The 22,749-nt window shown below is 52.4% G+C and overlaps 1 protein-coding gene and 1 pseudogene across 6 annotated transcripts; one reads left to right on the plus strand and one right to left on the minus strand.

Annotated features, from left to right (window-relative positions):
- Positions 1–285: 285 nt before the first annotated feature.
- On the minus strand, positions 286–1,868 carry LOC132216244 (nucleolar and spindle-associated protein 1-like; annotated as a pseudogene).
- Positions 1,869–8,543: 6,675 nt separating this feature from the next.
- Positions 8,544–21,423, plus strand: DPF1 (double PHD fingers 1). 6 transcript variants are annotated; one of them, XM_059666672.1, is made up of 12 exons: positions 8,545–8,819; positions 14,279–14,439; positions 14,531–14,638; positions 15,982–16,109; positions 16,350–16,439; positions 16,821–16,899; positions 17,106–17,237; positions 18,130–18,180; positions 18,271–18,390; positions 19,400–19,512; positions 20,082–20,163; positions 20,310–21,423. In XM_059666672.1, the coding sequence occupies exons 1-12, from the start codon at positions 8,677–8,679 to the stop codon at positions 20,378–20,380; spliced, it is 1,278 nt and encodes a 425-aa protein (XP_059522655.1). In that variant the 5' UTR covers positions 8,545–8,676; the 3' UTR covers positions 20,381–21,423. The 6 variants fall into 6 exon arrangements, with proteins under 6 accessions (XP_059522658.1, XP_059522655.1, XP_059522654.1 ...); XM_059666669.1 differs by lacking the exon at positions 8,545–8,819 and adding an exon at positions 12,447–12,806; XM_059666675.1 differs by lacking the exon at positions 18,130–18,180 and having other exon boundaries at positions 8,544–8,819.
- The last annotated feature ends 1,326 nt before the right edge of the window (positions 21,424–22,749 follow it).

Here is a 22,749-nt window from a genome sequence, read left to right on the forward strand (position 1 = left end):
CCAAGCTGGTTTGGCTCAGTGGATAGAGCGTTGGTCTGTGGACTGAAAGATCCTGGGTTTGATTCCAGTCAAGGGCACATGCCTGGGTTGCAGGCTCAATCCCCAGTGTGGGGCATGCAGGAGGCAGCCGATCAATGATTCTCTCTCGTCATTGATGTTTCTCTCTCTCTCTCTCTCTCTCTCTCTCTCTATCTCTCTCTCTCCCCCACTCCTTTCCTCTCTGAAATCAATCAATAAATATTATTTTTTTAAAAAGGTTCAGAATAAAGGAATATTTATAGGATGTTAAACATTAATCTGCAACCATATGAGGCTCCTTTGAGTTCCCCAAACCTTTGCTTTCTTCTTTTGTTCTTGCTCATGTTTTTCTGTTGCTCCTCCCTGGTCTAGAGACCAGGTTGTTTGTAAATTTTCTTGTGGGAGCCAGCTCTGTTTACATGCTCATTCAGAGGTTTATTTTCTTTAGATTGTCCCCATGGCTTCAGCTTTCCTTTGTGTGGCTCATAGTTGAGGGGATGAGACATTTGCTTTGAGATCAAACATTGGTTTCCCATTGGAGACGGGAGTCTGTGCTGCTTCAACGGTCAACTTGACTAGAGCAATAAGTGCAGCAGAGTCTCCCTTTGTGGTCTTTAACTTGTTTGTCCCGAGCACAGCCTGGCCTTGTGGTGAATTCCTAGATATGGTCACATGTGGAGACTTTCTGGCAGAGTCGTGGTCAGTGAAGGCTTATACTCATTATCTTCAGTAGTAACTGAAAACCTGAGATTTGTTTAATTGCTGAGGGAGTGGGTTGCTTGACTGACCCCTTCACACACAAGGCACTCCCATCTGCAGTGCCCAGCCCGGCTTTGTAAGCCAGAAGTACAAGTCAGAGAGACTCTTCCTTGGAGATCATCTGGAGTTGCCACCACTTCCTTGGTGACAGACTGATTCTCCAGTTTGTTAATAGATTGATTAATGGACTCCATTTTTTAAAAATGAGCTTCATGAAGCTTCTTAAAGTTTGGAGTAGTGCTTGAAACTCTTATTTTTTCCAGCTTTGAAAACCCATCTATGTAGACAGACTTTTTTTCTTTCTGAAGGTACCTTTGACTCTTCATTACCATTCACCCCACTTTCTCCTGAGGACACTGCATTCTCATCTCTTTGGCTCTCATCTTCCTGCTTTTCTTGATTCTGGGATTCAGTAGGACCACTTGTTTTGTTTTTCTGTTTGTTTTTTATTTTTCATATATATATTTATTGATTTCAGAAAGAAAAGGGGAGAGAGGGGTGGGGGGTGGGGAGAGAGAGAGAGAGAGAGAGAGAGAGATCAATGATGACAGAGAATCGTTGATCAGCTGCCTCCTGCACACCCCACACTGGAGATGGAGTCGCAACCTGGGCATGTGCCCTGACTAGGATCGAACCATGACCTCCTGGTTCATAGGTCAACGCTCAACCACTGGGCCATGCCAGCCTGGCAAGAAACCACTGATTTTTATCTCTGAATGACCCTGCTGGGAGTCAGGATTGCTGTGGACAGTTCTGCACTCTCCTTGGCACAGCCGCTGGTTCCTCTCAGCTTGTTCCTGCTGCTAATCTGTGTCTCGGTCTCATCACAGAGGATGCAGAAATTTGACTTTCATCCTGATTTTCATTTTCTTGTTTCCTGTTTCAGGTGTGTGTTTTTTTAAATTCTTTATTGTTCAAAGTATTACATATGTCCCCTTCCCCTCCCGCCCCCCCCCCCCCATTGTCAGGTGGGCTTTCAAGGCTTTTAACATGTCTGCTCTCAAGTTAACCTGGAGGCCCAGACTCTTGGTCAAGTTCTGCAGGTCACTGTGCTTAAAGGAGTTCAGGTCCTCCAGGGAAGGGATGGTCATCCCCATCTGCAATCCAGGAACTCACTGTGCACAGCATCCCTCTGCCTCCACTGTGCCACTCAAAACTTTGGCGCCCTCTGCAGAACTTATTTTGAACACACATTTATTGTTTGTCTCCTCCCTCCTGCGTATCAGCTCCAGGAGGGCAGGGATGTTTGTCTGTTCCCCCTGCAGATTCACCATCTTTGGGTATTTTGTTTGTTTGTTTTTGTTAATCCTCACCCGAGGATATTTTTCCATTGATTTTTTAGAGTGAAAGGGAGATACACACACAGAAAGAAACATCAATGTGATGTGAGAGACAGACGGATTGGTTGACTCCCGCACACACCCCTACTGGGGCGGGAGATGGAGCCTGCAACTGAAGTACATGCCCGTGACTGGAATCAAACCTGAGACCCTTCAGTCAGGGGGCTGACGTTCTATCCACTGAGCCAAACCGGCTAGGGCAGATTGCCCCCCCCCCTTTTTTTAGATTGCCCGTCTTTAAATCAGTGTCTGACACATAGTAGGTACTTGGTAAGTATTCTTAGAATAGATGAATGAATGGATGAGGTGAGTCCTGCTTTTAAAAATATATATATATTTTAATTGATTTTGGATAGGTAAGGAGAGGGAGGGGGAGATAGAAACATCAATAATGAGAGGGAACCATTGATTGGCTGCCTCCTGCGTGCCTCCTACTGGGGATTGAGCCCACAACCTGATCATGTGCCCTTGACTGGAATCAAACCTGGGACCCTTCAGTCCACAGGCCAATGCTCTATCCACTGAGCCAAATCAGCTAGGGTGCTAAGTCCTGTTATTATTTCATTTTATAGATGAGGAAATTGGGGCATGGAGAGGGTCAGTTACCTACAAAGAGAGTCAAACTCAGACAATCTGACTTCTGAACTCACACTTTTAACCACAAGACAGCTGCAACTCTGCTCAGCATAGACTGTGCTGTGTCTCTGACCTTCAACTTCATTCTCTCAAACCTGCTTCCTCCTTGTGCAAGGTTTGCATTCTTCCATGGCTGGAAATTCTCATACTCCCAAAAGAGGGTGGAGATTCATTCACTGCTGTAGCCCCAAGGCGCAACGTGTACACATAGTTGGTACACATTTGCTGAATCAATGAATTAATGGATTACTGAGAGGTGCAGAGACTTGGATACTCTTAGATTATATCCACTAGGATTCTTTGGTTGCCAGCAACAAACCTTATATTCAAACTAAGGACCTTTCTACTTAGGTACACTATGAAAAATCCCAAGGAAGGACCCCGACTGACTCAGCCTGGGTTCTGTCCTGTCACTGAACCAATCACTGGCCAGGGATGTGGGATCACATATGAAATGGCAGTTTCCAATTGGATCATGTGAATAGAGCTGTGGAGGGGCATCAGCAATTCACTTGAAGCGGGTGGTTCTACTGAGGCTGCTGAGAGTCCCATGGGAAGCTTCTCCCACTGGGGATGAGGGAGGAAGTCCTTGCTCTTGGTAAACTCATTGCCAGGCAACCTGAGCTTCCAGGTCATCCACCAGATAATTGTTTGCCTTTCTCCACTATCCACCTCTCAATCGTGGCAGATCATGAAACATAAACCTGCTGTTTAAACAAATAAAAAACCCTGCTGTTCCACTGCTACTAGCTCTAGAGTGATTCCCTATACAGTGATTTTCTAAATCCTGCTCATAGTTCTGTAAATAGCCCCTTTATTAGAAGTTATCTTACTCAAGTTATTCTAATTTACTGACCCTCCATTTCTTTTTAGGGCTATGATTGATATAGCCAAGTCCACCTCAAGCCAGCAATACACTGAAGAGGTCCACCGAGGAGGCCAGGAGTGCAGCTCTTCAAACATCAGTGGCTCCTATGTGTTTCCACTGAATTCCTCATTGGATACCCCAGTTCTCTATGGCAGTTTTGTTACCATGGAGGGTTGGAGCAAGGTTACAGCAAACCATTAAAGATATCATGGCCACCCAAGTCAATCTGCTTTCTCATTTTAGCTGCTTTCTCCAAATGTGGCCCATTCTTGGGGCAAGTCCACATATGGCATGTAAATTATAGCTAATTGGTTATACGTATTCATTTCCACAGGGGAGTACCTCATAAGGGTGTATTCTTAATGTTCAGTCCTGAGGGGTGGGGTATCTGACCTGATCAGACAGATAGCTATAAGAAATGCCCTATTTTTAATAATGGAGATTTAGCCCTGGCTGGTGTTTCTAAGTGGTTAGAGCTTCCGCCTGCATACTGAAGGGTCAAAGATTTGATCCCTGGGAGGCCACCAAACAATGTGTGTGTGTGCAACGTGGGCATGTGCCCTGACCAGGAATCAAACTGTGACCTTCTGGTTCAGAGGTTGATGCTCAACCACTGAGCCACACTGGCCAGGCAATGCATGGTCATTCTTTTTTTATTTTTTTTAAATATATTTTATTGATTTCTTACAGAGAGGAAGGGAGAGGGCTAGAGAATTAGAAACATTGATGAGAGAAACATCGATCAGCTGCCTCCTGCACACTCCCCACCGGGGATGTGCCCGCAACCAAGGTACATGCCCTTGACCGGAATCGAACCTGGGACCCTTGAGTCCACAGGCCGACGCTCTATCCACTGAGCCAAACCAGTTATGGCTGGAACCCTTAAAAAAAAAAATCCTCACCCAAGGATGGGAGAGAGAGAGAAAGAGAGAGAGAGAGGGAGAGAGAGAAGATATCCCAGGCTCAGGATTGTTGTGAAGGCCACAGGAGTGTGCGAGGTTTGAGTGGTGCTTGGTAATGAAGTCCCAGAAGGTTTGTGAAGTTCCAGTAGGGCCACTGGGGGACACAGGAAGTTGGCCTGCGGAACCCATGCCCCACCATTGGCTCTATGGCAGCGGTTCTCAACCTGTGGGTCGAAACCCCTTTGGTGGTCGAACAACCCTTTCAAAGGGGTCGCCTAAGACCATCCTGCATATCAGATATTTACATTACGATTCATAACAGTAGCAACATTACAGTTATGAAGTAGCAATGAAAATAATTTTATGGTTGGGTCACAACATGAGGAACTGTATTTAAAGGGCCAGAAGGTTGAGAACCACTGCTCTATGGCCTCGGATCAACCCATAGGAGCACCCCACACCACCCCAGAGCTTAAGAACTTTCCTTCAACTGCATTTTGTTTCTTCTTTCTTTGTCCCCAAACATTAAACCAGTGACTTTCAGGCCTTGGTGTTCATCGGAAAGGCTTGGGGACTTGTTAATGACAGATTCTGGTATCTGTCTTCAGAGACCCTAAATCCTGGGGACATGGGGGGCTGGGGTGAGTGGGCAGGGATGAAATTTTCACAGAGGGCCTAAGAGGATTCTGACACAGGTAGTCAGCACCCCCCCCCCCCCCCCCCCGCTTCAGAGTAGCACAGGAAGGAGGCATGAGATGTAAGCGTCTGAGTCAGACCTCAGTTCAAATCTTAGATCTACCTGCCCTGATGGGTGAGGCCTCTTGGTGAGGGTATTGCCCTCTGAGTCTCAGTTCCTTTGTTTGATGCTGAGGTGACAAGTCCTGCTTCCTACGCATGGTCTGTATGATTCAGTGGTGTAAATCCTGTAAAAGCTCAGTACAGGTCCTGACCCACAGGAAGAGTCAAATCAACAGGACCTTGTATATTGTTGTTATTATTATTAATCATTAATGTTGTTGCCCTGGTATTGTGTGACCCACTCTCACATCCCCTGTGCCTCGGTTTTCCCACCTGGAAAGGAGGCTTCTGAAGGTCATGTCTGAGTATCTCAGCATAGGGGAGGCTGTATCCTCTGAAGATTAGCGGGGAAGAGAGGCATGGGGAGGGGGTAATAGTATCTTCCTCAGAGGTCCCAGGGGTCTAGGACAGAGGGTCTGCTAGTGATTCCACAGGAACCTTTGGTGAGGAGGGAGTCAGACACTGGTGATCACATCCTGGGCAGGATCTGAGTTCAGAGGTGGGGGACCAATATCTCTGCCCGCAGGCCCCACTGCCCAAAGATGTCTCTCCTGAGTCAGGACGCAAGAGCAGCCTGTGCCAAAGACTGAGGCCGCCCTGCCCTCTAGTGGCCAAATCCTTAAGTTCCAGCATTACATGTGACCTAAGATTGGGACTTCCCATAACACTATTTGAGTGACAGGAGGATCAGGCCAGAACAGGGACTTGCCCTGTGTCTGGAGAGGTAGGGGGTCTGGACTGAAAAAGACTCCTCTTAAATCTCCTCCAAGAAGCCCCTCCCTGGCACCCTCAGCTGGGCCAGGAGCCTCCCTGTCTCTCTAGGTTGGCTTCCCCCACTCTTGGCTATTGTTGTGTGGTGATGGGTCTGTTACCTCACTGGACCATGAGCTTAAGGCAGAACCTGGGACACAGAGCCATCAGAAACATCACTTCTGACCTAACCGGTTTGGCTCAGTGGATAGAGCGTCGGCCTGTGGACTCAAGGGTCCCAGGTTCGATTCCGGTCAAGGGCATGTACCTTGGTTGCGGGCACATCCCCAGTAGGGGGTGTGCAGGAGGCAGCTGAATCGATGTTTCTCTCTCATCGATGTTTCTAACTCTCTATCCCCCTCCCTTCCTCTCTGTAAAAAATCAATAAAATATATTTAAAAATAAAAAAGAAAGAAACATCACTCCTGTGTTCTCAGTTTGTCCATTCAGGGCTGGGGACCACAATACTCTACAAACCAGTGAATATGCCATTAACCTCTCCCTTCTTTTTACTTTTTAGCTCCAGACCATCTTCTGGGAAGGTTTCCTTACTACAGCCCCATCCCCACCCCTTCAGGTTGTTCTGGAGCCCATCTTACTCTCACTTTCTGCTAGTTGAATGCCGCAGATCTGGACAGTGCAGAGAGTCACAGAGCATAATGACTAATTGACTCATTTATTTAGTAAACAATTTTTGAGCATCTACTATTTTAAGGCCCTGTTCTAGGCACTGGGAGACAGCAGTGGATGGAACAACAATTCCTGCCCTCATAAGTGCTGATATTCTAATGAGTGGAGACAGACAATAAATCAAATAACTAAATAGGCCTATAACATGATAACAAACTATGATAAGCCTTAAAAGAGAAATAAAGCATTTAAGAGGATAGAGAATTATGGAGGGTGTTATTTTAGTTGAGATTGTCTCTAAGGAGGTAACATCCTATATAATCCTATATAATAAAAGGATAATATGCAAATTGAATGACCAATTGCTATGACATGCACTGACCACCAGGGGGCAGATGCTCAACGCAGGAGCTGCCCCCTGGTGGTCAGTGCGCTCCCACAGGAGGAGTGCTGCTCAGCCAGAAGCCCAGCTCAGGGCTGGTGAGGCAGTGGCAGGAGCCTCTCCTGCCTCTGCTGCAGCGCTAAGGACCCCTTGGGGGATATCTGCCTGCCAGCTTAGGCCACTCCCTGTGAGAGGGCACAGGCCGGGCTAAGGGATCCCTCTCAGTGCATGAATGTTGTGCACTGGGCCTCTGGTTTAATTAGAAACCTCAATAAAGAGAGGAATGAAGCCATGTAGGTATATGGGGGAAGAGCATTCTAGCAGAGGACATAGCAGGTGTAAAGTTCCTGTGACAGAAGCAGGATTGGATGCCAGTGTAGCTGAAGAAAGGTAAGTCAAGAGAAAGAAGAAAGGAGATGAGGTTGGAAATGTGATGGGGTCTAGGGAGGGGATCCAGAAAGGCTTTGAGGGCATTGCACTTTATTTTAATTGTGAAAGAAGTCATTGAGGTTTTAAGCCAGAGAGCAGTGTGATGCCATATGCTTTAGATAGTCTCCTCTGACTGCTGTGGGGCTGTCCAGGGGGAGACAATGTGAAGAGGAAAAGTGAGGATGGGTCCCGGATTTATTTTGTGAATGTAAAGATAACAGGATTTGCTGATGGCTTGGTGTGTGTGTGTGTGTGTGTGTGTGTGTGTGTGTGTGTGTGTGTGTGAAAAAGAAGAGCGTCAAGGATGATTGATTGCACTTGGAACAAAATCTATTTTCTTTATAATGGCCTACAAGGCCCTACATGATCTGGACCCTTGCTCTCTCCCCAGGCTTGTTCCCCCCCTCCCGCCCCCCCCATTGCCCCAGTTACACTAGCTTTCTTACTGATTACTGCACATGCCAAGCGTGCTCCCCTTCCCCATACATTGCATGGCTGGCAGTTTCTCAAGTCTCAGCTTAAATGTCACTTCCTCAGAGAAGTCACCCCTTTCTTTATAGCACTAACCACTCTCTAAAATGATCTTATCTTTTTTGTTCGTTTGTTTTGTTTATCATCTGTCTTTCTTTACTAGAAGGTCAGCTCCTTGAGGGCAGTGACTTGTTTGGTCACTGCTGTATCCCCAGTGGTTAGGAGAGTGTTTGCACATAGCAAACACTTAAAAGGAACAAAGGCATTGATTAACCCCCTGCTCCTTCACAGATTGGCTTACACAGAAGAGACACCCAGACAAGCAGGCATAGACAAGAATCCACGACAGAGCCTGCGGTCGTCCACATGCCCTGGGGAGACCCAGAAGCCAGGGACACCGGCTACCCCTCTCCCCCCCACGCGGTGCCTGGAGGATAGAGTCCTAGCTGGGAATGGAGCACCCCTGGGAGGGAAGGATGCTCAGGGGCGAGCCCCGCCCTGCCCTGTATCCCCAGCGGCCAATGGGCGCCCGACCCTCCCGACGCCCCCTGGGACGTGTAGTCCAGTTAGGAGTGCTTTGGGGCCCCGCCGCGCGCCCCTAGACTCCACGTCCCGTCGTGCGCCCGGAGGCGCGGGGATTGGTCCAGCCCCGCCCCCAGCCCGCCCCACTCCGCTCGCGCCGCAGCCCCAAGAATGAATGAAATCGTAGCGCGCTGGGCGGCAGAGCGGGTGGCTCAGGCCGGGCTGGGCCCGCGCGCGGCGGCAGCGGCGCCCAGGCCCGGAGGCGGCCCTGCCGAGCGGGCCATGGCCACCGCTATTCAGAACCCGCTCAAGTCGTGAGTGTCCCTGCCGTCCACGTCCCTCTGTAACCCCCGCCTTTCCCCCGCCCTAGCTAGGGGCGGTGGGTGGGATGCAGCGCGCGGAGGGTAGTTGAATGCCCCTCCCAGCGCAGCCCCCATGCCCCCTGGGGGGTCCACTCCCCTGTGTCTCCGTGGGGTTGGTTGGGATTGGGAGCTCCTTCAGGGTCGCGGGGGAGCCCCTTCTTTGTCGCTGTCAGTGAAGGAATGTGGCGCGGGCTGGGGAGGGGGGGGGGTGGAGGCCGTCTTCCCACCCAGAGTGGGGGTAGGGGCTTCCTTCTCCTCCTCTTCCATCTCTCCTCCTCCTGGTCTCCCGGGCGCGGGCCTGCCCGGACATGGGGCTGGGAGTCCGACGCCTAAGTCCAGACCTCAGTCTCCAGGGTCTCTCTTTCCCACCTCATCAAAGCACCTTTCTCTCTTTTTCCCTCTCTTTCTCGGCCCCCGCGACCGGGGGTGGGAGCTGAGATTTCGGGGATGCCCGGGGAGATCCCTGTTGTCTCCCTTTTTACTCCTCGGGTCTCCAGGACCTAGAAGCCCCGATGCTCGGTCAGCTTAGAGCGTGGGATTCCTCCCTTGCCCGCTCATACACATCTAACTCGAGCATCTCCCATCCTCTTGGGGACAGGATGCCTCCGGGGAGGGCTCTGGGAGTGCCCTCAGTCTCTGAGAATTCCCTCCCTTTCTCCCTGCCCAAGTCCCTTCTCCTTTCCTTAGCTTCCTCCTGGGCCCAGTGTCTGGGACCCAGGATGTCTGGGTTCGAGCCTAGCACCCTCCCATATCTCCCTTCTCCTCGATCTCTTCACCTCTTTCCCTCGTCGGGACCCTGAACTCCAAGGTCCCAGCGCTCCCCACCCCCTTTCCCAGGCGGGGACTGCGTGCTCCGAGTGACAGGCGCGCGGCCGCTGGCGTCCACCCTCCTCAGCTGGCCAGCGCGCACTCCCCTCCCCCTCTTTTCGTGCTAGGGTAGAAGACATAGGGGCCGGGGTTACTTTCCCCAACCTTCCCCCAACCCTTTGCGCCCCCTGCCTTGACCTTGAGCACCTGTGCTGGGAGGTGAGGAGAGGGGAGTGGCTCAGGAGCGCTCCTCACCCTTAGGGCTGTGCCGGTGTGTAGACCTAAAGCCCCCAGTTGCCTCTCGTTTCTGGCGGAGAGAAGTTGGAAGAGATGGTGGGCAGAGGCTCCTAGGCACGCACCTACACGTGTGGCTTAGCAGTGTGCAAAAGCAGGTTTAGAGGGCGGGTGTGGGGCTTGGGTCAGTACGAGATGGTGTGTGATGAGGACTCCTTTCAGCTTCCTTCTCACTCTAAGTCGCACACACAGATAGATGTCTCCCCTGTGAGGGATACCTTCCACCGGCTGGGACCAGATTCCTGTTTTTGGTGGATCTATAGGCAGACATCCAGGCCTCCTCACACGGATCTACCCAGACCTCTAGGAAATGTGGGGCAACCCATTGCAGGGGCCTGGAGGCCAGAGTCAGCATTTGGGTGGGAGTGCCAGCACCCTCCATTCTCTCACCTTCTGAGGATTGTGCAGGGGCGAAGGGAGGGACTCCTGAAAGAATGTACAAGTCAAATCTCCTTGGGAGTGAGAGGCCGGAGGGTGCAGCCCTCGGGAGTTCTGAGTGCCTGTGTTCAAACCCAGCTTGAGCCATTAGTTCTCCCCTTCCCCAGCCGCAGTGTTACCTTCTGTGAATTGGGGAATCAGCCGTTCTTTTACCTCAGGGGGCTGTTTGATCTTTGTAGAGCACTTCGTACACTAAATGTAGTGACTAGTAGGAGAAGTGTCAATATTGATTTCATTTGTGGTCCAGTTTCCCAAAGAGCGGGGGCGGGGGGCCGGGGGGGGGGGGTGAGGTGGCGATAGGATTGTTTGGGCCGGGGATAGAACTGGGAGAGGGGTCTGTGAAGGTGACAGGAGTAAGAAAAGGGTGGAATATCCCTCTCCAAGTTTCCACCTGAGTCTGTAGGTCAAATTGTGCTGACAGACAGACAAGGCCTCCTGGAGGAGGTGAAGTGTCTACATGAAGGCCCCAAATGGGTGGAATTGATTTGAGAGTTCTGGGATGGGGAAGGAGAAAACCTGGGTTTTTGAGGCTAGAGGTGTGGGGAGTAAGTGTTAGAGGGAGTGTTGGGGAGCTGTGATGGTGGTGGCAGGTGAGAGAGGAAGGTGGCAAGGGCACCCTCTGAGCTGAGCTGACAGGTCAGGGGCAGGCCTTACTGTGGACATATGGAGTGGCCACTATAGGGGCCTGGAGGCCAGAGTGAGAGTGGGGCTGCCAGTATATTTTACTATTCCCCTTGTCACACCTCTGGGCCAGATGTGAAGCAGAGACCCCCTCCCTCAAGGCCTTACCTGGAGCAGATGGGGAGAATTTGTGGAAGGGGCTTTAGACTAGAGGTGTGTGTGTGTGTGTGTGTGTGTGTGTGTGTGTGTGTGTGTGCAGAAGTGACCATGGACTGGAGGCCTGAGAGGATCTCTCTTATCAGGGGGAGGGGAGGTATGAAGTAACAAAAGAGGTGAAGGCTAATACGCCTCCTGTCTACTGGAGAGCCCCCTAGTGGGTGTTTTCATCCATGCGGAGGCTCAAACCTGAACTCAAAGTTTGGACTAGGAGGGCTGTGGGTGTGTGCATAGAGAGAGTGTGTGACTAGCTGAGTCAACTCGCACTCTGGGGATTCCTCAGGGGAGAGTTACTGTGAGAGACAGTGGGGAAGAGAAGGCAGTAAGGCCCACTTGGGGACACAGACATCTGGGCGAGTGAATCCTCCCCTCAGTCACACTTCAAACAGCCTCCAGGAGCAGGGAACATGTGGCTGCACCTCCCTGCGCATCCGGAAAGCAGGGGTAGTAACAGCATCACCCTGGAAGGTCATTATGAAGACTAAATGTGTTAAGCCCTGTAAAGCACTGAGAACTGTGTCCAGCATATGGTGGCTGTTCAGTATATTTGTCTATTCATTCAACATGTATTTATTGAGCATTTACTATGTGCCAGGCATTATTCTTTCTAATAATGGTAATTATAGTACCATTTTACATCTTAGTACATATCAGATTCTTTTTGTGGGATGAATTTATTGAGCACCTACTACCTGTCAGGTACCTTTTAAAACACTTTACTTATAGTTACTCATTTAATCCTCACAACAATACAATGAGGTACCACTCTGATGAGGAAACTGAGGCCCAGAAAGTTTAAATCATTTGCCCAAGGTCACATGGCCACCAAGTGGCAGAGCCAGGATTTGAACCTAAGAGGTGTGGCTACAGTCCCTAACTAGCACCGCCACTGTTTGGCCTTCCAAGGGGTTGAACAGGTTGGGTGGGGTCACTGTGAGAGTGGCAGCCTCGAGTGGGACCCACAAGGCAGGGCTCTCTGGAGCTGGGAGGGACTAGGGAGCGGGGGTGGGGAGGGGCAGTGTCAGCGAGCCTAGTCTGCGTGCGTGCGGGGTTGTCGGTGGGACGTTTGTGTGGGCACCTGCAGTGTCCCCGAGTCTCCCGGCACTGAAGACTGTGTGAGTGTAGATGGATGTGAGTATATGTGGGGTGTGGGAGTGGAGTGTGCGTAAGTCTACGTGGGAAGCGTGAGTGTATGTGTGACTTTGTATGTAAATGGCCGTGTGCGAGTCCAGGTGTGAGTGTGAGTGTAGGCCCGTGAGCCCAGGTGTGTGTATGAGTGAGCATGTGTGCGTGGCCGCGCTGCCTGGGCCCCACCTCTGCACCCGCGTCCCCGCGGGATCCCGCCCGCCCCCAGGCCGGGACTACGACTCCCAGCATGGCAGGGGCGGGCCCGCCCCGCCGCCCTGATTGGCTGTGGCCCCCGTACTCCCGCCCCCCCGGGAATGAATGGATGGGCGGCCTCCGCGCCTGCCCGCCCGTGCGCGAGGAGGACCGACCCGCGGGGACCTGCTGGGGGCAGGACCCGGGGAGCAAGATGGCCACGGTCATCCCCGGCCCCCTGAGGTGATGCGGGCCGGCGGGAGGGGGGAGGACGCGCGCGCGCGCGTGTGTGTCGACTGGGGGTGGGGCCGATGGGGAGTCGGGCTGTCACTGTGGCCCGGCTGTGTGGGGGTGCGAGTGTGTGACTGGGTGTCTGGGGTCGGCGCACCGCTCCTGGGAAGGCGGAGGGTGTGGGGAAGTCCGAGCCTTCTTCGGGGCAGGGCATGCCCCCGGCGACCCCCAGGTAGGGGAGAGGATAAAATGGCTGTGGGGTGCGGGGACCTTGGTAAACTTGGGTGAAGCCCACACCACCTTTGTCTTGGGATGAAGAGTGTCTGTCACTTGTTTGTGTTCTGTTTTTCGGGGAGATGTGTGTTTCATTGGGGATGTGCCTCACTGGGTCTGAGCGTGTGTACCTTTCCTTGGAAACTGCATCATTTGTGTTGTGTCTTTGGATATGTAGGTGTGCATGTGTCTGTGTAAATTTTTGTGTGAATGTGGGTAGCTATATCTATGTTGTATATGTGTGTCTTTGTGTTGAATATGTTATTTTGTTTTTGCTTTGTTAGTCCTCACCTGAGGATATTTTTTTTCCACTGGTTTTCAGAGAGAGAGGGAGGGAAGTGGAGAGAGAGAGAGAGAGAGAGAGAGAGAGAGAGAGAGAGAGAGAAACATTGATGTGAGAGAGACACGTCTACTGTCCCTCATGTACATGTGCCCTGACCTGGGCGGGGAGCAACGGAAGGGAGCGACTGGGGCCGGAGCAAGTGAACCTGCAGCCCAGGCACTTGCCCTTGTCCCAGAATCAAACTCCGGGGGGCCCTTCAGTGTGTGTGTGTGTGTGTGTGTGTGTGTGATTTTGTTTGTGTTGTGTCTCTGTCATGTGTGTAAGTGCATATGGGTAGATTGCTTTAACATTCCTTCTTTTAACATTTGTGTGTGTGTTTGGATGCTTGAGTGTGTTATGTGTGCTATGGTGTGTCTGATCTGTCTGGTTTGCATGTTGTGTGTCTGTGTGGGTAATTTACGTTGGGTGTCTGGATATGTGATGCATACTTGTGCATGGATACTAGTATATGTGCGATCTGTCCGTTCCTACACTGTGATTGGGATATTTGTGTTTCAGTAGATATGTGTATGTGCACAAATGTGAGATTTGTGTTTCTCCTTTGTGTCCTAGGATATCTCTCTTTGTATGTGAACTGATGTGACTATGTGCGATTTTTTGTGTTGTGTGTTTGGATATGTGCACATACGAATGGGGCCCAGTGTATCTTTGTTTGTCTCTATATTGTGTATATCTACTCCTTGGCTAGAGGCCTGCTTGAGTCCCAGGCGGGGGGCTCTTGAGTCCAGGAGCGACAGGAGGGGAGAGGTGAGGTTGGAGGATTCTGCCCACCCATTCTAGACGGGAGGGTTGGGGGAGGGATGCTGGCGACCTGGCGCTCCTGCCCTTGCTGACAGCCGCCTGCTGGCCTGCTCACTGCCCCTTGCAGTCTAGGCGAGGACTTCTACCGCGAGGCCATCGAGCACTGCCGCAGCTACAACGCGCGCCTGTGTGCCGAGCGCAGCCTGCGCCTGCCCTTCCTCGACTCTCAGACCGGAGTGGCCCAGAACAACTGCTACATCTGGATGGAGAAGACCCACCGTGGGCCAGGTGCCCGCTGGGAGGGTGGTGGAGGGATGGGTAGGGGTGGGGCTGGGTGGCCACAATGAAGCCCAAAATTTTACCTCCCATTTCACTCCAGGTTTGGCTCCAGGACAGATCTACACGTACCCCGCTCGATGTTGGAGAAAAAAACGGAGACTCAATATCCTGGAGGACCCCAGACTCCGGCCCTGCGAGTACAAGATCGGTGGGTGGAGCTGTCTGTGCCTGGGGTGGCCTCCATGTGCTCCCCCTGCACTGCTAAGTGTGTGGCATGCCAGTGGGGGTCTGAGCCTTCACCTTTTCTCCCTTCTAGCCAATGTCTGTGTGGCTGGCTGTGTGTCTCTCTGTGTATGCCTGGGTATAGTCCACGGATTCTCCAGTTTTCCCCGCGTGGCTGAGCTTCAGATGGTATCTTCCACGTGGGCCCAGGTGTATTTTAGAGCCGAGTGGTGTCTGTTATATGTGTCTAGGTGTATCCAGCCTTTGTACATCTCCCCTTGTGAGCTGGGATGTATCAGAATGTCTGGCTCTGTTTCTTCCTGTGGGTGCGTCAGAGAGTCTGATTGTAACTCTTGCCGTTTGTAGTGGAGTGTATCTAAGTGTCTTGAGTCTCTTTCCAGGTGTTTTCAAGTGTATTAGCAGGTTTATTTCCATGTGTGTGTGTGTGTGTGTGTGTGTGTGTGTGTGTGATATCAGGGTGCCTGGCTGCCTTTTCCGTTGAGTGCCCAGATGCTTGGAATGTCTCTCTTTCCTTAGTAACTGGTGTATTAGGTATGTTTCTGCCATGTGTGTTGGTCCACCAGAGTGTCTGGCCTTACCGCTTAAATGTGTCCACTACTATCAGGGTCACTGGCTGTTTCTTTTCCCTGTCCAAGGATCCGTTTGAGTCCAGATATATTAGGCTCAGGTGTCTACCTGGCTGTATCTTCCTGGGTGTGTCTGACTGCCTCAGAGGGACTGTCTGTATTGTCTATGTGTATTCATCTGAGTGATTCTCCCTACGTGTGTCTATCACCCCCATGTGTGGCCAGGTGTACAGTAGGGTCTGCCTGTGTCTTCCCCATGTGGGTCTGGCTATGTCTGATGGTCTAACAATCTGAGTGTCTCTGGGTGTATCCAAGGGTCTGCATGTATCTCTTCCACGTGCCTAGGTTATCTGAGTGTCTGGGTGTATCTCTTCCTTTGTCTGACTGTCTAAAATGTTCTGTCTCCCCTGTGTATCCTCTTTGACTATCTGTATCCTTCCATATTTGTCCAGGTGTAAGTGAGGGTCTAGCTGGGGTCTCCTCCATCTGTATAGGTATATACAAGGGTCTGGCTGTGTCTCCTCCTGAGTGTGTCCTAGAGATTCTGAGGGTCTGGCTGTGTCTTCTCCAGGGTCTGAGCGTCCTCAGTAGGTGTAGTTGAATCTTCAGATCTGCTGCTGGTTGAGAGTGGGAAAGCCTCTTCTCTCCCTCAGTGCGCATGGTTCTCTCACCTGGGCAGTTTGAGGAATCCTCCAGGGACAACTTCCCACTTGACCCCTCCTCCCCATGGCCTTGTCCCCAGACTGTGAGGCACCCCTGAAGAAGGAGGGCGGCCTTCCTGAAGGGCCGGTCCTTGAGGCTCTCCTGTGTGCTGAGACAGGGGAAAAGAAGATTGAGCTGAAGGAGGAAGAGGCCATTATGGACTGCCAGGTAGGACTACCCCTGGGTCCCAAGCTCTTCTGCCCTGGCATATCCCATTCTTGCTCTGAAACCTCCCCTGGCTCCCTAGGGCCTTCTGGCATCTTAAGTCTTTGTCTTCCAAATGTCATTATCTTTGGAAGGTCTTCTGACTTGCCCTGCCACCCAATCTCCAGCTCTGCACAGAAACCCCAAAAGCAGAACAGTGCTCCCCATTTTCTTGACTCCAATCTCCCTTCTCCTGGTGCTCAGAAACAGCAGTTGCTGGAGTTTCCGCATGATCTTGAGGTGGAAGACTTGGAGGATGATATTCCCAGGAGGAAAAACAGGGCCAAAGGAAAGGTATCTCCCCATCATCCATCCCTTCAAAGCAGACCCCATATACTAAGCAGGCATAGTGATCAGACTTGCCCCAATTGGCCTCATTTAACTCTCAGAACAGCAGGGGCGGGGGGAGGGGAGGAGGATCTTATACCCATTTTACAGATGAGGAGGTTGAGGCTCAGCTATGTTAAGCCATCTGCAAACCAGAGATTGTAAGGTGGACTAGAGCTGTCTTCATACCTGTGCTATAGATAGAAAGGAAACAACCCCAGAGAAGTTGAATTACTTAAGGCCACTGTAAGGAAGTGGCAGAGCTGCGATTCAGCTTTCAGGCCCAAATGATGAGAACTCTTTCAGTTGCCTCCCTTTCTTGGCCCCTCACTCCTGCTCTTCCCCCAGGCATATGGCATCGGGGGTCTCCGGAAACGTCAGGACACCGCTTCCCTGGAGGACCGAGACAAGCCGTATGTCTGTGATAGTGAGTCCTTCTGAAGAGAGGGAAAGAGAGCGAGTGGGGCCCAGTGACCTGACCTGCCCACTCCTGGTCACCTCCTCCTATTCAGGACCCTGGTGGGAGGATGCTCAGGCCTCTGGCCGAGGGGGAGGTGTGATCCCAGAGGCCAGAATGGAGGTGGCAGGGGCTGGGAGGGCTGACCGGCCCTCCATGCTCACTCTGCTCTCCAGTCTGTGGGAAACGGTATAAGAACCGGCCAGGGCTCAGCTACCACTACACCCACACCCACCTGGCTGAGGAGGAGGGGGAGGAGAACACCGAGCGCCACGCCCTGCCCTTCCACCGGAAAAACAACCATAAACGTGAGCAGGCAGGCGGGCTTTGGGCTGGTGAGGGGCCTTGGGAATGGGGGCTAGGAGCCTGGGAGGGAGGGGGCACATTAGACATTTCTGGAAAATCTCCAGCTCAGCCGTCACCTCCCCCCACAGATCATGGGGAAGCTGGCTCTGGGGTTGCCATGGCAACCAACCATCTCTCCCCTCTCTCTCTCTCTCTCTCTCTCCCTCTCTCCCGGCTGTAATATTTCTGGGTCTGATTTATTGTTTCAATTAGAGCTGAGGGAGGGGGGTGATAGATGACTCCCCTCCGTCCCTGCCTCCCTTTTTCCCTTCTCTGCTAAGCTTTGGTGGAGTGGCAGGGTCTGTGGCCTAGGAGTCCTTGAACCACCCATGCCAATCCCATGCCAACCCGGCCAGCTAAAGGATTGGGGAGGGCCTGGAGGGAGGTTGTCAGTGGAGAAACCATCTTCCCACCCATCCCTTGGTGGGAGAGGACAGTCTCTTTCTATTCCCACTGTACACCCCGGCATCTCTGTGTTCACAATTTTCCTTCTGAATGTTTTCATACCAGATCTTGGCCAGTAGTACCTACCCAATTTTTTATATAGTCGGGGTGGCTGACTGATGGAAGTGAATGCATGGGGAAGCAGTGGACTCTGCCTAAAGCTGTATTGGTCAGTTTTTACCTAATAAAAAGGACATGTCACTTGACAACAAAGAAATGGGGGGGATCCTGATGAGAATTATTTGGGTTCCCAAGGTCTCTTTTGCTACTGGCCACAGCTTGGGGTAGTACTCTCTCTTCCCACCTCCCCAAGCCCGGACCTAGGGTCCCTCCCTGGAGCTGAGGCTGGGGACAGGGTGGAGCCTTGCCTATGGTGAGAGTCCCTCTCTCTGTCCCCTCCCCACCCCCCAGAGTTTTACAAAGAATTGGCCTGGGTCCCTGAGGCACAGAGGAAACACACAGGTAGGGACGCCTCCCCCTGCCCCTACTTCTGCAGCAGCCTTTGACTGGGGGCCCTGCCTGCCCACACCAACCCCGTCTGCTGTCTTTCAGCCAAGAAGGGGCCTGACGGCACTGTCATCCCCAATGGCTACTGTGACTTCTGTCTGGGTGGCTCCAAGAAGACAGGGTGTCCCGAGGACCTCATCTCCTGTGCTGACTGTGGGCGATCAGGTGACACCCCCTCTGAGGTTTCTGGGAGTCAGGGTGGAGAGGACTCCGGGAGTTTAGGTCTGGAGGATGGGAGGCAGAGGAGTGAGGACTTGGGGGGGGGCGGGGGGTAAGAGGGGAAGGAGACCCAGAGTGCCCCATGGGCACTGAGGACCAGAGTCCGTGGGGCTGACTCCGTTGCTGAAGATTGTGGGAAACTGAGTGGGATCAAGGAAGCTCTGGGAATAATGGCATGTGGTTGTCGTGGCATTGCCAGTAGTGACGTGCTTATCCTGGTGGGGAGTAGTGAGAGCTGGTTGCCAAGGCATTGTGGGTAGTGGGCTGTGATAAGTGACTAATGGATTGCCACTGCCTGGGTACTGTGGATAACAGAGGGTGCATGGAATTGTGGTTAATAGATGTGGTTTCTCATGGTGGACTTGTGGGTGACAGACAGTGGTTGCTTCAGCCCAGTGGTTAATGAATTGTGGTTGTCATGGTATTGTGGGTAGTGTAATATGGTTGTCATGGCAATTGGGTGTAGTAGAATGTAGTTGTGGCACTTGGGGACTGGCGGATTGGCATTGCAGAGTATTGCTATTAACAGTTTGGTTGCTGGGGCATCCTGTATAACAGGCTTAGGTTGCAAGGAACTCTGGAATGCCCCCTGACTGTGAATGGTGGTTGCCATGGCATTGTGGCTGGGAGAATGTGGTTGCTACGTTATGTGGTTCTCTCCACACAGTGGTTAACAGAGTGTAGCTGCCCGGTGTTGTGGGTGGTAGGAAGTGGTTGCCACAGCACTGTGGGTAATGGAATGCGGTTGCCATGGTGGCTGGGTAGGAGATGGTGGCCACAGTAGTGCTGCTTGCAGTAGGGTGCCGTGCACCCTGGACAGAGTGGGGTTAGGCTGAGGGCCACAGAAGCTCATCATTATGAGCCAGGGGTAAGGGCTGAGTCATCTCTTCCCCCGCGTCTGTAGTCACCAGGGACATGATGACCCCTAACCGCATCCCTGCCCCTCGGCCCCCAGGACACCCCTCGTGTTTACAGTTCACGGTGAACATGACAGCGGCCGTTCGGACCTACCGCTGGCAGTGCATCGAATGCAAGTCCTGCAGCCTGTGTGGCACCTCGGAGAATGATGTGAGTGCCCTGCCCCCACCTCCCCAGGACATATCCCCATTGGCCTCCCCACTTGGCACCTCCACCTTTTCCTGGAGCCTCCTTGCTGGTGACCACTAGTAACCGTATTATTATTATTGTTAGTGGCCATTCATTGAGCCTGGTACTTAATACTTTTCATCTTTCTGACTCCTCGCAACCACCCTCTGAGGCAGGTGCCTGGTTCCCACTTCACAGAGAGGGGAAATACCTTGCCCAAGGTCAGGCAGATAGGGAAATGACATAGCTGGGCCTGAACCCACGTCCACTGTTTTTGGAGCTGGTATCAGGCCATCTCAGTGTCATTTTAAGTGTTCCATAAGATATGATAAAGCCTGCACTACAGATTGCCAGCTTACAGTGCTCAGGGGTGTTCTGCTCTGCTAAGCAGGGTTTTGCGAAGACTCTGTGGCCCAGACCTCTGGGAGTCCTTTCTTTCAGAAGGGCCCACCTCCCCCAGTCCCTTTGGCTAGCCCCTGCCCCAGCCCCCCACCCGGATCTCTAGTGCCTGTGCTCCCAGGGTGCCAACTGGGCGGGTCTTACCCCCCCAGGACCAGCTGCTGTTTTGTGATGACTGTGATCGGGGTTACCACATGTACTGCCTGAGCCCCCCCATGGCGGAGCCCCCGGAAGGTGAGAGAAGAGGTGGGCATGACACTGGGGTGGGTGGGCTAGAAAGTTGTCTTCTTGCTGGTGAAGACCTTGCCCTCTGTATAGGAGGGGCTGAGCAGCCCTCCCTGGACCTGGGCCTAACTCCTTGTCCTCTGGCCACCCCACAGGGAGCTGGAGTTGTCACCTGTGTCTGCGGCACCTGAAAGAGAAGGCCTCTGCCTACATCACTCTCACCTAGGCCTGGCTCTGGCTCACCTGGACCTCTGGGGTGGTGCTTGCCCATCTGCCTCTCAGAGCTCCTCTACACTCTTCTCATCCTTAATGTGCCACCGTGGGAAGGGGCGCGGGAAGCCTGAGAGGAGGCTGGGCCACCCCCTTCCCTCTGTGCGAGTGGAATGTTTGCCCTGCGGGTTGGTGGGCCCAGCAGGGCTCCTCTCTATTCCTCCCTCCTTCCCCATCCCTTGGCAAATGGGCACCAGGGGCTTCTGCTCCCCTCAAAGCCATACCCCGCCTCTGGGCGGGCATGAGGGGTGGTGGATGCCAGCCCAGGGCCTGGACCCAGCCTTTTTCTAAAGAAAAAAATCAAAAAGTTAAAAAAAAGAAATTAATATATACAGAATCCTATAAGGCCTGGCTGGGTGAGGGGGCACTGCTGAGTGAGTCCACAGGGCACCAGTCTATACCAGTTTCCTGCCTGGCAACCCCTCCCCCCAGTTTTGGAGCTGCAACTACCCCACTTCCCCTCCCCAGGTGGGCACCATTCCCCACTCTTGCCCAAGGCAGATGGGTGTGGTGCCCACCCTTTATCCCCTCTTGGTGCCCACTGTGGATACTGCATGATGTTGAACTGTGGCTTTGAAATCTGTTCCTGCCCCTTCCTGAGAGCCCCACCCTGTCTGCCACCACCACAGTTACTGGTGGGGCAGGCGGGTCCCTGCCCAGCGCCTGCTGGGATGAGAAGCACAGACTCTGCAATGGACTAGTTTTTCCTCCTCCCCTGCCCTGATCCCCACCGGCCTGGCCGGGCTACCCCTGCCCCCTTACTGGCCATATTGAGGGTAACAAGGGGGAGTGGTTATTTCTTGTGGTTGTGTATGTTTATTGTTCGGGTTAAAAAAAGGGAAATTGAGATTGCAAGTGGATGAGGTTGTGGATTTTGGGGGCCTCCCCAAATCCAGGCATGCCCCCCCCCTTGTAAATGAGTCTCCTTTATTGCCTGCCTCTGCTGTGAATTAAATTGTTCTGTGTATTAAACTGGGCCTGACCCCTCTGCCACGACTACCTCCTTCTCCAGGCTGGTTTGGGGCGTCACCAAGAAGGGGAGCTGGGGCCTCATTTGGGGGAGAAGAAACAGAGGTTAACAGCTGGAGCTGGCTCCCACCTCCATCTCCCCCCTGTACCCCGCCTTTCTCTGGCTTTGTCCCACCTCCTCACTGCCTTGGCAGAAGGAAGAGGGGGGATGGGGTGGAGGGGGCTCCCGCCCAGCCAGCTGTGGTTGTCCTGGCAACGGACTACTGCAGCTGCAGCAGAAAGCTGAGAGGAGGAAGGCGGGGAACTGGGGGCTGGGGGAAGGGAAGGGATGAACAGATGAAGCTGGTCAGCCCCTCCTTGGCTGGGGTAGAGGGCAGGGTGCCAGGAGCACCTCATCCTAGTACCAGACATCACCTGGGGCTTCCTGTATGGGGCCAAGAGCGGAGGGGAAGGAGCAGGGGAGAGAAAGATAGGGACCTAGGGACTTAAGAGGCTGAGATTTGAGTGAGGTGGGTTGCGGAGAGGGAACCAGGCAAGAGTGATTAGGACAGAGACATAGATATGAGAATCACAAATTTATAGAGAATCAGAAAAAAGACAGCAGGAGAGAGCAGAAGAGGGAAGCAAAAAAAAATAATCTAGAGATACAGATGAGGAGAGCCACAGGAATTATGGGGGAAGAGAAGAGATGGAGATTTAGTGGGAGAAAAAATAATAAAAAATAGACATGTTGGAAGAGACAGGAAGAGGAAGTAGACAGTGACTTGGAGAGAGAAGTAGAAGAGAGATTTGATGGGGGAGGCAGAGAACCAGGGCACATAAAATAGGAGAGAAAAAGAAGAAGAGAGGCACGTTGGGGAGAGAGATACAATTAGGATCCAGGGACAGGTAAAATCTCAGCACAAGGACACAGGAGATGAATGAGATTTCATGGGAGAGAAGGACACAGAGAATTTAATGGGACAACAGAAAAATTGTGAGAGAGACAAAGTATGAAGGGATTCAGATTGGGTGAGGAGAAAGCCAGAGATGGGGTGGGAGAGACTAGGGGAGGCTCCAAAGGGCGCCTGTAGGAGAAACAGGAGGATGAGGCAGACATTGAAATCGGGCAAAATGGGAAAGGGACAAGCAGGGCACAGTTCAGGCGAGAGCGAGGGCTGGCAAGTGCATGTGTGAGTTGTGGGGTGTTGGAAGTTGGTGTGTCACAGGCGCCAGGAGAAGATGTGAGAACAGCTTGTTCCACTGTTCCCTGGTGGGGGGAGGGCAGCTCGGTCGAGGATGGGGCCTCAAGGAGGGTGGGGAAGGGAGTTTCTGGAACACTCTAGAATTTTTAGGAGATGTGAAAATAGCTGGTCC

Source organism: Myotis daubentonii, chromosome 15 (genome assembly GCF_963259705.1).
Source record: "Myotis daubentonii chromosome 15, mMyoDau2.1, whole genome shotgun sequence".
In the NCBI taxonomy this organism is placed as follows: Eukaryota; Metazoa; Chordata; class Mammalia; order Chiroptera; family Vespertilionidae; genus Myotis; species Myotis daubentonii.

Bases quoted from the DNA above. Each gene is read 5' to 3' on its own strand.
- DPF1 (XM_059666669.1), top strand. From the start codon at position 12,526: ATGTGTGCGTGGCCGCGCTGCCTGGGCCCCACCTCTGCACCCGCGTCC. The intron at 16,440-16,820 runs GTATCTCCCCAT...CTCTTCCCCCAG, and splicing joins AAAACAGGGCCAAAGGAAAG to GCATATGGCATCGGGGGTCT. The intron at 18,391-19,399 runs GTGACACCCCCT...CTCGGCCCCCAG, and splicing joins TGCTGACTGTGGGCGATCAG to GACACCCCTCGTGTTTACAG.